At 53.0% G+C, this 12,782-nt stretch overlaps 1 protein-coding gene across 1 annotated transcript in view; it reads left to right on the forward strand.

The window, feature by feature from the left end:
• The first annotated feature begins 9,225 nt into the window (after positions 1–9,225).
• The window catches only part of TRPV6 (transient receptor potential cation channel subfamily V member 6), an 18,100-nt gene continuing 14,543 nt past the window's right edge, over positions 9,226–12,782 (forward strand). Inside the window, exons 1-2 of the mRNA XM_040644535.1 lie at positions 9,226–9,369; positions 10,817–10,879. Coding sequence (XP_040500469.1) covers positions 9,226–9,369; positions 10,817–10,879 — 207 coding nt within the window. The remainder of the gene's footprint in view (positions 9,370–10,816; positions 10,880–12,782) is intronic.

Genomic DNA, 12,782 nt, shown 5'->3' on the forward strand with positions numbered 1-12,782 from the left:
CAGTCTTAAGTGTTTGTATCTTATTTGTGTCCAGGTGTATGTTTAAATAAGTGTGGTAGATTATGCCTTTCTGTACTTGAACAGCTCAATCATTTCTTTTATGGGACTGTCCCCAGTCTGTCCCTCAGGTGGCTCATTAGCAGCTAACCATCCCTGTGCATGGAGGTAGCAAGCTCCTGGCTATGTTTCCTGCAGCAGCCATCCTCCACCCCCACTTCCCTCTGCCCCTGTGCTGAGTTGTGGGGTGGCAACAACAATGCAGGATGAGCCATCCCTCTCCAGGGAGGAAACTGGGAGATGGTGTCCAGGGCACCCAGTCCCGGGCTCATGACAGCTTCCCTCTTGTCTCCAGTCCTTTGCATCTCACCCCAGCCCTATCATCACCTTCACCCAAAAGCCATAATATCTTTTAGGAGGACTGTGGTCTGGACTAGTAAAGAGGTAAGTGGGATTTGTGAAACCACTGGCAGGTTCATCTAGCTACTCATGCAAAGCACAGATGGATGTGTAACAGTGAGGGATCACATGAATAGACAGACATAGGGTCCTACACACTGGGCCACAGGTGGCAGGGTTTCTGAAAGTGATCAGTCGTCGTGATTCCTCTTATTTTCCTTACAGTGGAAGCACTTCCTCTCTTGTGTAAATCTAAACTCCCATCTGAGTTCCAGATTCAGTTTTCTTTCTGTCGCTTCAGACAGCTGTGTCCATCACTGTCCTCTTTCGTGTATCTTCTCATTTGTGTATCTCCCCCCCAACCCTCTGCACTAGCTCTGGGGGTCAGCAATAACCATGTTCTATTCTTTCCCATCTTCAAAGGAATGGCAAACACCCTCCCTCAACCCTTCTCCCTCCTTCCAGCTACTGCCCTATCTTTTCTATTCCCCACTCAGGGCCCAACTTCTTAGAGAAGACTCCATTGTCTACTGACCTCACACTGAGTCCTCAACCCATTGTGATCTGACCTTGCCTCTCCATGCTACTGACATCTCCCTTGTTGTCTACCTCTGGCTAAGCTCACTGAACAGTCTCAATCCTGCTTGAACTCTCGGCAGCCTTCAGACTGTAGTCGACCACTCACCACCTCTCCGCACATTAGTGCCACACACTCTTACCACGCTGGCTGCTTCTCTTCTACAAATCCCTTAAATATTTTTGGTCCACAAGGCTCTCTGTTTTTCTCACCACCTGGGCAGTCTCACCTGCTTCTGCAGATTGTGTTAACACGCACATGTTCATGACTCCCCAGTCCCTATCTTTGGTTCAGATCTGTCTCCTAAGCTCCAGGCATGAACAGTTTGGATGCCTTTCTATTAGACAGCTGAGCCTGGCTATTTTACAAACACCTCAAACTCAACATGTCCCAAACTGAACAGCCTTTTTTTCCTCACCAAACCTGCTCCTCCACCAGAGTTCCCTACCAAATAATACGCAAAGTTGCCTAAGCCAGTATCTGGTGCCATCTTAAACACATTTCCGTCAACTGTCAAATCCAGTAAATCTCAAATCTTGTGGATTCTGTTCCCTAAAACATCTGTTTTGAAAAGAATTTTGATTAGATCATACATGACATAGCAGAGAATTCAACAAGCACACAAGATACACAGGGAAAAAAAGCTTTCCTACCTCTCTCCTGGCCCCTTTGGTGTTCTCTCCAGGGACATTCATTAATAAAAATTTAATAATCCTTCCAAAAATACTCTGTATATATCCAAGCATATGTATGTATATATTCCCCTTTAAAAAGCATATAATGGTACAGCTTGTTAGAAAAACAGTTTTTGCTTTTTTCACTTAATATATTTTGAAGGCTGTTCCATACCAATATAAAATCTTCTGTTTCTCTCTGCCTCTCTGAACCCTCCTGCTGCTCTCTTTGCCTGCAGTCTTGGTCTTCAATCCATCATCCACACTACGGCCAGAAGGGTCTTTATAAGACGCAAGTCCTGCCCCCAACTGTGGTCTTCTGGAAGCCCTCCCTAAGCTGACCCCAGGCAATCCTCCAGCCTCCTCACACCTCTCTTCTCTCAGGCTCTATTTCACCAACCTGGAGTTCTCTTAGTTCCTGGATAGTGCCAGGTTCTTCTTCTTGGCCCTCACAATTTCTGAACCTTTCTACTTCTCTGTGCCCATTCTCCCTTCCATCTTTGTGACTTCTAGTCATCTTGGTCTCAGCTGCACGGTTGTACACTGGTTGTGTGTGTGGGTACGGGGGTGCTGACCCATAGGCTAGGTTCAAGTCCACCTGCTCTACCTTTCCAGGCTACCTACATTTTCTTTTTTATCACACATCCTGCACCTTATCGTACTTATTTGTTTTAATGTCTGTCTTCTTTAGTAGACTGTAAGCTCCACCAAGACAGAGATGGTGCCTATCTTATTCATCACTGTGTTCCCAGTGACTGGCATAATTCCTGTACATGTAGTGTGCAATAAATAGTCATTAGCCAGATCTGTGAATGATTGACTGGTTTTTATTCTAAACTCTCTCACTGGCCATACTTGAGTTTTTTTCCATCTGTCAAAAGTGGTAAAAAAAAAAAAAAACCCACATTTGAGAGCAGTTGTAATAATCAAAGATAAGCACATAATATGGGTAGAAACACTTTGGAAAGGATAAAAACCAATGCAAATGTAAGTGATTATTGGGAATTTTTTTTTCAGGTTAAATATACTCTGTGTGTATGTGTGTGTGTGAGAGAGAGAGAGAAGAGCGAGGGAAGTAGGAGGAGGCTGAGGAAGAGGAGAAGGTGTGGAATAGCATAAGGAAGAGGGAAAGGAAAGAAGAACCCCAACAGCAAAGCTCTGGAACAGATCTTCCTGAACCTCTGGTAAGTGGTACCCTCTGAAAGAAGCATTCGAGGCCGCGTACAAGATTCTGCACCTGCCGCCCGGAGCCCGGGTGAGGAAGGAGAAGCAGCACGCATGCGTGCTGAAGGGTTAAGACAGTTGGCAGGTGTTTTCTGCCGCTGAGCAGATGCCAGGTTTATTCACGGGGCTCCAGAGACAGGCACAGGGAGCAGGGCAAAAGAAATGCCGCTGTTCCTGCCTCAGGAATTCTTTGGGCACCCCCAAATGCTTACCACTCCCCCTTCCTGTCTCCTCCCTCCCTGGTTACTTCAAAATACGGAATGCAGAAACTCCTTGCTCCTGGGTGCCTCATGGACCAGCGGCACGAAGACACAGGAGGGTTTGCTCCCACAGGCATCACTGGACTTGAAAAATACATCCTCTCCTAGCTGTTGATGCAGTATTTTATTGGCACGTTGCTGGGTTCTAGTGACAATGCTTGGGTAGCCCTCGAGGAATGGCCTGCCTGTGGCCTTGGGAAGGAAGGAAGAGGTCAGTGTTCCTCCCTCGTGCTGCGCTGGAGAAATGGGAGATAAGGTCTGGGGCGCTGAGACCAAGAAAGAGGGGAGAGCAGCAGGGAGAGAGGAGGGAAGTAAGTGCTGGCTCTGGAGGTCCCTGGCGGATGCGCAAGGCATGGACAGGCAGAGAAGTGGAGCTGGAGGAAGGGCAAGCTGTGGCATCCACTGGGCCCTTACGCACCTGAGACCACTCACTGGACAGCTGAGAAAGTGCCTTGACGGGGTGTCAATAATCATTTACTTCTCCTGGCCAAGCCCATTCTTAAAGGCTAATGAAGGAAAAATGAGAAATGTTCAAGGAAAGAAATACTTTGACCGGTGTCACACCGACAGGAGAGGCTGGGTAAGTGGCCCCCAGTCTCTGCCAGGAAGGGGGTGCAGCCAGGCAGGAGCCACCTGGGGCAGGACTGGACACACCTGCTTTTGTTCGTGCCACTTCTTTGTTAACCCTGGCACTGAGGAGGCGGTTACGGCCACGGGCCTGAGGGAGCGAGGCTTGTGCAAGGCCAGGCTGCAGCTGGAGGGACCTAGCCTGGGTCCCCACTCGCCCAGGGAGTGCTGGGCTCCCGTCACAGGGGATCTGCGCATGTGCGCAGGGAGCCGGTTCTCAAAGCACTGCTCTCCCTCCAGCAGTGCTGTGGCCCCTTCCTTTCCTGCTGCTGGATGTGCTTCCCTAACTGCTTCCTGACCAGGCTGCGGAGCCCTTTAGCGATGACGGGTGCAGGTAAAACCCAATTTCAGTCCCCCTCTGCCGTAGTATTAGCTGATGACTTCAGCCTTGTCCACCTGCCACGGCTGTGGCCATAACAGCAGCACACATGGAAGCACGTGGGTCACTAAGATCTCCCTGATGTTACCCGTTGTCATGGCAGTATCTCATAGCCTTCCCCTAGTTCGCTTCTCCGACGCTCTCACTCCCTCTGCGGTTCCTCAGCCCTAACAGGGCACCTCCTTCCAACTCAGAAATAAGAAGGTAAGGGAGAGAGAGATCAATCAGTGACTGTGGCTCCACCGGGTGACCCCTGTCCGAGTCCTTAGAGACTCTCTCCACCCTGGGTCAGAGAGCATCACTCTAGATGGATGATGGCTAGTCTCTCCTCCCAGGGACTCCCAGACTCTGACACCTGCTCACCCCACACAATCCAGGTCCAGAGAGGACAGTGGCAAATTGTTCTTCCTTTGCTCAGGCACGAGGAAGTATCCGCCTCTTCACCTCCTCTCTCCCTCCTCGTGTGAACCTGGTGGGCAAGAAGACAGCTCCCAGGCCCTGTGGCCTCTGTCCCAGCATCCTCTAGGTCTTAGGTCAGGGGTCACCACCTCCCCTGGAGTCTCCAGCCAGCCAGGAGGGGTTGCTTAGGATAGGAGGGTGGGCTGGAGGGAGTGGCTGCAGCCACAGGCCCTTTGCCTCACACACCACACCCTCCCCTAAATCCCAGCTGCTCCCCCTTCCCCACCTTCTGCAGGCTAATGAATCTTCCAGGGCGGAAGTCATTTCCTCTGTGTGTGGGCTGGGGATTGACAAACACCCCCCCCCTCCTCCCAGGACACACACACATACACACACATGCAGGGTTCCCTGCCACCTCCCCTTGTTCCCTTCCGGGCCCCTCTCTTGCACACAGATCCACCTTTGCCTTTGGGGCCTAAGAAAGGAAATGTACCCACTAAATACCTTGCCTGAGTTTCCTCAGCACAGATCATTCCCCATAAAACACAATTCAATATATACTCTACACCAGGCACTCTGATGGGGAGAAGGAAGATGTGATGTGCTTTAACCTCTTCCTGTGAGTTTCTGTCAATGGGGGAGACAGGCAGGTAAGGGGACAATGTTAATGCAGTCTTATCCTTCACACAGGGCATGAAGAAGGGAGCTAGAGCACAGAGGAGGTGGGACCAGCCCTGGCAGAGTGAGGAGGGTGCAGAGGGAAGACAAGACACCATGTGATTTTGAGTTAGGCTTCAAGGGATGAGCTGGAGTGTGAGCCAGGTAATTCATGCGAGCCCTCTTGCTGAAGTGCGGCAGGGTTGACATGGTTCTGAGAGCTGCTGTAAAGGACATGGCGCAGACCCTATTTCATCCCTACTCAGTTCAGCGGTGAGCAAGGGAGTTCGATGGAACTATCTCTGGGAAGGACAAGGGGTGAGGTCTATGGGATGGTCGGTAGGGGAACCCACCCTCTGCAGGTGGCAACAGCCCGAGCTCAGGGCTGTGCCGGTCCCACGGCGGGGTGGGGGGGATTTGCCCACAGGAAGGTAAGCTGGTTACTGAAAGGGCTCCAAGACACAAAAACAGCAACAGAAGAGAGGGATGAAGGACGAGGAGCAGAGGCTCTTACTGTGCATTTGCTGTGGGCCATGAGCCTCACGCAGACTCAGCTCCTCACAAGGAGATTGCATGCCAGATGCTGTCAGCCTTTTACAGAGAGGCCGCTAGGGCCCAGAGAGGGCAGCTCCTTGCCTAAGGTCACATGCATATGACTGTGCTCATTTTGTGGACGAGGAAACTGCAGCTCGGAGGGGTGGCCTAATTTGCCCACACTCAACTAGTAATTAGCAGAGTCTGACTTCCAACCCAAATGTATTTGGTCTCAAGGCCCGTGCTCCTTCCCCTACAAGATTCAGGGCCCCTGAAACAAGAGAGTCTAGCATTTCTACTAGAAAGTTATTTCCTTGATGTTTCCATTTCAAATACTCCCACCAAGCAATGATAAAACATATGACTTGCATTCATGCAACACTGTGGGGAACATAAAGTCTCTTGCGCCCATTATCTTCTCTAACCCCAAAAAGCAATCCTGTAGAGTAAATAGGGCAAGATTTCTATCCTCATTTTACAGATAAGGAAGCTGATTCTTGGAGAGATTGTAGAATTGAGGTCACAGATCTCACCAGTGCAGAATAGGACAATAATCTGAGCTTCTGGGCCCCTGGAAAGACCTGTTCCCACAATGGCTCCCTTGCTCACCTGTGCGGACAGACGGACAAATCCAACCCAGGTGGGAGGGGTGCCACCCTCTACACCCAGCCTGCAGCGCGCTCGGACACCAAGGGTAGAACGCAGAGGCACCCAGGTGTGATGCTAGTTCATGGCACTTGCATACCTAGGTCAGTAAGCATTTTAATACATCCATCAGTTCCCCTCGACAATGGGCACACAACCTCGAATGACACACTAGCACTTTCCACGGAGACTCCGACAGGCAGCCTTGTGCTCTGATGTCTCCTGTACTCTGGTCTGTGTGTAAGGATTTTAGGCCCAGCCCTGACTACGTCATGGTTCTTGGACTTCCCTGTAGCTCGGGGACACATCAAAGTCAGCTCTTGGGAGTTGGGAACCTCAGCAAGGCCGGGAGAAGGGGGAGGGATCAGGGAGGGGACCTGGTGGCCTGAGAACTGTCCCCAGGGCACAGCATATGGATGGCAGTGCTGATTCCCCAGGGCCTGTGAGCAGATCCCTATCAGGAGATTCCACCAAGTGCTCCCATGCGCGTACCAGTACCAGCCACACTGCCATGTGCACAGGGTCCCACACAGGGAGGGCACCAGGAGGGGGGAAGCCCATGCCTTGAGGGCGCATGTGGTCAGGGAGGCACACAACCACGAAGATCTTTGTATTTCCTAGTTTCCTAATGTCTCTTGTTGTAGTGCCTGACCAACGACCTCAGGTCCTCGGTGCCTAGGTAGGTCTAGAATTGCCCAACAGTCTTCTGGGGAATGCTCTGTTTGGCTTCAGTCCCTCCCTTGTACCTGCTGGCCCCCTGGCCCCTGCCTCTCCACCTCACTCTCAGCCTCCCACCACGCCCTGCTCAGGTATCTGCCCCAGAACCTGCCTTGCCATGTGGGGAGCCCTCCCCTTCTCCTCGCTGCAGTCCATCCAAGCCCAGCTTTGGAAAAAGGAGTCCCAGCTCCTGCCCAGGTCAGCCTCCCAGTGTCCTGTGCCCAAACCCCTGCCCATTTCGGCCTCTCCTGTCCTGTTCCTTCCCAGCTGCTCCTTGAGTCCTCACCTGGGGCTCTCAGGAGGAAGCAGACTGCTTGCTCCCACCCTTCCCCTCCCAGTGTGCACGTGCCCGTCTGTATGCAGTGAACAATTGCCCCTACTTTGAGAACAAGTCTGGCTTTTTGCTTGTTTTTTATGACGAAGGTGCTGGCGTGTCTGCGTGAGCGCTTGAGCTAAATAAATAGAATTTGAAAGAGTTCTTATCATGGCCCGTTGCCCTTTCACTGAGTTTGTTGGGGTGGGGACAGAGGAAGAACAAGAAGTGCAGGTGGGGACGAGTCTGGGGGCAGATGGCTGATAACGGGCCGCTGCTGAGGGCTGCTGCAGAGAAGGCCATGGCTTCCAGTTCGAGCACACGCTTCTGGTTTGGGCTTTAAATAACAGTGATCCAATTTGGGATAATGGCTAGACCCTTTCTCCGGAGCCCCAAACCAGTGCTGTTTACTCTAGGCCTAGTGGATCCACGGCTCCCTCTGCACACACCCTGAGCCCAGCGTGGGCAACACTCCCCAGGGTGCAGCAGAGTGGAGTGGACAGCCAGCCCCTTCCCACCCGGGGGGATGACCACAGCCTCGTCTCTGGCTGTCAGCGCTCTAGGAATGGTCGTGGTGGGGGAGCTCTACCCTCTTCCCACTTCGAACTTCAGGGGTCATGGGATCCTGCCATGTACAAGGCTAGAGGGTGATCAGAAGCCATATGGCCCCAAGTCCTGTCTGCCAACCTTCTCTCTCTCTGCATGGTAGAGCATCTGCCTCAATGATGCCGAGGCAAAGACAGACACCTGAGACATAGAAGGCTGCTCTGAGCTCCATGCCGTCTGCACCTAGAAGCTGAGGGGGCCGTCTAGGGGAGTGGAGTGTGGAAGGGAACAGGAAAACTTGAGAACTGAAGAGTCCTTATTTTTGCAGATCGGGAAACTCAAAGGTAAGTGACTTGGCCAAGGACCGGTAGTGATTTCTGGCCCAATTGGGGTTGGAATGGAGCCATCCTGGTTACACATCTTGCTCCCTTTGACCTCTTCCAGAAACCAGCCTCATGGCACATTTGGCATATTTGGAAAGGTCTTTGGGGGCTGCACACCCTTCAGCCTCTTTCATGGTTGGCTGTAGCACCTGCTGGAGAGGAACCTCTATGTTCCAGGTAAGGTGGGATGAAAGAGAGTGGGGCAAGTGGCTGAGCAGAGGGGTCCAGGTTTGGGAGGGAGAGACCTCAGGGTCTGGGGAGGAAGGAGCAGGAGGCTGGGACGTGCGGCCAGCAGGAGGGCTGTGGGCTTTGATGCACTCCTGAACCCTGCCCTACCTCCAGAGGGGCTGGCCCAGGCCATGGGCCATAGGAGTCCAGCCTGTGGAGGCCTCAGGAGAGGGTTAGGGGCAGCTCAGAGCTTGGCGGGGCTCCTTCTAAAGCTGAACCTTCCAGGTGGAGGTTTAGGAGACAAGATGCTCTGAGGAGGTGACGGAGGGGCTGCCAGCCCAGGGAGACCTCTCAAGGCTGACTCAGACAATCTTCTATTTGAGGAGGGGTGGGTAGATGGCTGACAGTGGAGGGACATGGGCAGGGGTCAAGAAGGATGCTCCCCTAAGTTCCTCAGCCCACGTGCCCACCTGTGTCCTTTCGGCACATTCTGCAAAGGGGTCAGGGTCCAGGAGAATCAATGCCTGTGAATTTGAAAATCTACAGATGAGTAGGAGATGCCAGAACACACACACACACACACACACACACACACACACACACACACACATGGCTGCTCTAAGATCTTGCTATGACATATTGGTTCATCTGACATAAATATTCGGTGCATAAATACACGCCAAATACCGCGCACGGGCCTATCTGAGGAGGTGGGGCAGCAGCGCCATGCCGCTCCTCGCAGCCTCTGCCCTTCCTCCCGGGCCCCGTTTCTGCCACCAGCTCGGCGCCCCAGTCATGGTCCTCTGGGCCTTGACCAGATGTCTTCAAGCAAGCCGAGAGAGGCTGGAGCTCCTGCACAGCGAGCCCACGGTGGGAGCGCCTGGCCAGCGCAGACTGAAGCGTGCAGGAAATGAGGGCAAAGGGATGGAGCCACAGTTAGCAACGGGACAAGGAAAGGGGGCTAGGGACAAAGGTCACATTTCAGGTGAAAGTACGCGACCATTCTGCAACTGTGTAGACCTCCTGACCTATGAAAGCCGAAGGAACTCAGGTGACTCCTCTTCGGTTGAAGTCACAGGATGTTTGAGTTGAAAAGGACCTTGGAGGGTCTCGAGCACAAACTGCCCCCCAGGTAGCCCCCGATCGGGCACTGGGTAGAGCCCAGCGCACCCGGCTGCCAGTCAGGCGGCTCAGCAGTGCACCCCCCGCAGCGTCCCCGGGCAGTGCTCAGCGCATGCTTGTGTGTGTGTGGGTGTGTGTGTGCGCGCGCACCCGTGTTCACCCGCTGACCCGCCGCCTGCTCCTGTGCAGGCTTTATGAGCTGGCACACAGGGCTTGTGAACCCAGTGACTGGAACAAACTCCAAGCTGAGTGAGCAGCGGTTTTGACCTCGCTGCCCTGTGCTGGCTCCATCCTCACAGCCTCTCGCCTGTTTTTCCTTTGTAGGCAGCCCTCGCACACTGCACACCGCACACCACACCGACAGAGTGAAGGAAACACCCTCCCAAAGGGCGTGGGGAGCAGGGATGTGGTGACATGGTCTGCTGGACAAGGAAACAGAGCAGAGATCAAAACAAGAAAAAGAAACCGAGGGTTCCAGAGGGATCACTCGGAGTCAGGGACACAGATACACACATATCCCACATTACAGACCACCACACACACACACCCCCACATCACATACCACACACACATGCATGCACACGCATGCACACCTAACACACGTGCACACAAACCCCACACATGCTAGCACACAGTCGAAGACGGAGGGAGCAGATACAATTGCAAAGAGAGCCAACGAGAGAGGAAAAACAGGGAAACACAATAGACATAGAACAAACAAAAAGAGGGACAAAACCAGAAAAAAAATGTATACACTTTTTTGCCCTCAATCAGTGGCTCTCAGTGGAGAGTGATTTTTGTCCCCCAAGAAACATCTGGCAATGCCTGAAGACATTTTTGGTCATCACGACCGAGGAAAGGGGATACTACTGTCACCCAGTGAGTGGCAGCCAACCATCCCACAGTGCATGGGATGGACCCACACGAAAGAATTGCTTGTTTCAAAACAGCAGTAGTGCCCAGGCTGGGAAACCATGCCTGACATGCAGAAGTCAGCTGCAAGCAGCATCTGTGGCCACAGCCCTGCACATACTGATACACACATCCTCTCCCGGGCCACCTCCAGCCCCGCCAGTGTGGCCTTCACCGGGGACCAGTCATACCCGGGTTGACCACTGCCCCTCTGCCGGCTCTGGAGGACCTCAGCAGCCGTGCCCAGCCTCCCCGAGTTCCAGTCTCTCTCTTGCCCCCTCAGCCCCTGTACCGACAGCCTCCTGTATTTGCGTACTCGTCAGGGATTGCAACCAAGTCCTCCCAAGTGAGGAGACGCTGCCCAGCATGGACTCCGAGTGGGCTGGGGAGCCAGGCAAGGCTCCTCAAGACAGGAGGAGCACAAGGGCATCCTCCCTGTCCCCTCAGAGCCAGCAACCCCTGGGAGGAACAGGGGATGTGGCTTTCAGATGTGAGAGGACCTGTGTGAGCAGCATCACCCAACCCGAGGCCCCCCTTCCTCATTGTCCAAACACACTATGTTGGGTCCAAGAACGGAGAGGACACTGTTGGCAGAAGCTTGAATCAAGCCATCTGCTCTCACCCCTCCCAGCCCTCCATGCCCGTTTCGAATCTGTTCTCAGTTTCCCGTAAGTCATGGTGCCCCATGCAAAGGCAGCACCAGGTGGAGGAAGTGGTGGAAGGAAAAGAAAGTTGGGAATGCCTGTCCTCCAGCAGCTTCCCTCCTCCACAGGACAAATAACCGCCTTGCCTTATTCCCTTTCCCACCTGGGACTGAGCTGGGGTCTTTGCCAGGAGCCCAGCAGTAAAGAGAAGGTGGGCGGGTCAGCAGGCAGACACACACTGGTTTAATGGGCACAAAGGTCCTGGTTTGGGTCCCAGCACCTCCCCCCCACCCAACCTGAACCCACTGACCCTTGGGTGGGTGGGGAAGGCAGCTAATCGAACTGCACTGTTTGCTCAGGGCTCTATGGCCTGGCCTCGGGCCCAACAGCAGGGACAGGAGTATGGCTTTCCCTCCAGATTGAGGGCGGCTCTTCTATACCCTGCCCACAGGGACACCCCACCCTGCCCCTTGGCTTCCCCCTCTCCCCCACACATACACACCCATGCACACGTACACATACACCACACACACACACACACTCTCTCTCTCTCTCTCTCTCCTGTGTCCTACAGCTCTCTGAATCAGACACAGGTAGTAAAAAACAGACTCTGCAGCTAGGGAGTGACCCATACATACCTGTGACTCTAAATGCCCAGACACCTAGGCCCCAGGCCATCAGGCCCCTGCTGTGCCATGGGACTTCGCATCAGCCAAGCTTTGGTCTCTTTCCAGGGGGAAGGTTGAACTAGCTAACCATGACAGCCCGTCGCTGTCAGAGGTCTGTGCCGGGACCAGGATGGGCCCCATTCTTCTCCGTGACTGTGCAAGCCACCATCCCTCCCTGGGCCTCCATCTACCCACTGGGATGTGGGAGTGGGTCTGAATCTGGCCACTGCCACAAATTGGCTATGCGACTCGGGGGATTTACTTTACCACTTTGGGCCTTGTTCTTCTTTTTTGCTTTTTAATATGTAGAATGTGGACAATGATACCTGCCTTGCAAGTCTGATGTGAGTTCACATGGGAACATTCAGCTGGGCCCAGCAGGTAACAGGGGGAGAACAGAGGCTACCTCCCCCAGAGGCTGCCAGAGAACATACCTGCAATATTGGAGGCATATTTATACTAAAAAAAAAACTTCATTGTTTATCTGAAATTCAAATTTAATTGGATGTCCTGTATTTTATCTGGTAACCCAATACATATATGCCGTGTTGGGGAGGGGTTCTGGAATACCAGGGTAGGGGTCTGTGAAGTCCAGGGGGCCAAATGCGGCCCACAGCTCCATTTTCTGCCCTGCCCCAGAGCTAAGAATGGATGATACATCTTTGAAGGGCTATCAAAACAAAAGAAAACAAAGCATGTGTGTCAGAGACTATATGCCTCTATGTGGTTTGCCAAGATTATATATTTACATATACTATCTGGCCCTTTATGGAAAAAGTTTGCCATCCCACGCTCTGTTTATATACTTATTCTGGGCCAGGCTAGAGATTAAACTGGAAGCCTGAAGGAAAGCTAAATCTCTAGGAGAAAAGGCCCAGAAAAGACCCTGGGACAGAGATGGGCTACTCATTCCCGGGGGGGGGGGGGGGGGGGGGGG

This window comes from Ursus maritimus, unplaced genomic scaffold (assembly GCF_017311325.1).
Source record: "Ursus maritimus isolate PB19 unplaced genomic scaffold, ASM1731132v1 scaffold_3, whole genome shotgun sequence".
NCBI classification, from domain to species: Eukaryota; Metazoa; Chordata; class Mammalia; order Carnivora; family Ursidae; genus Ursus; species Ursus maritimus.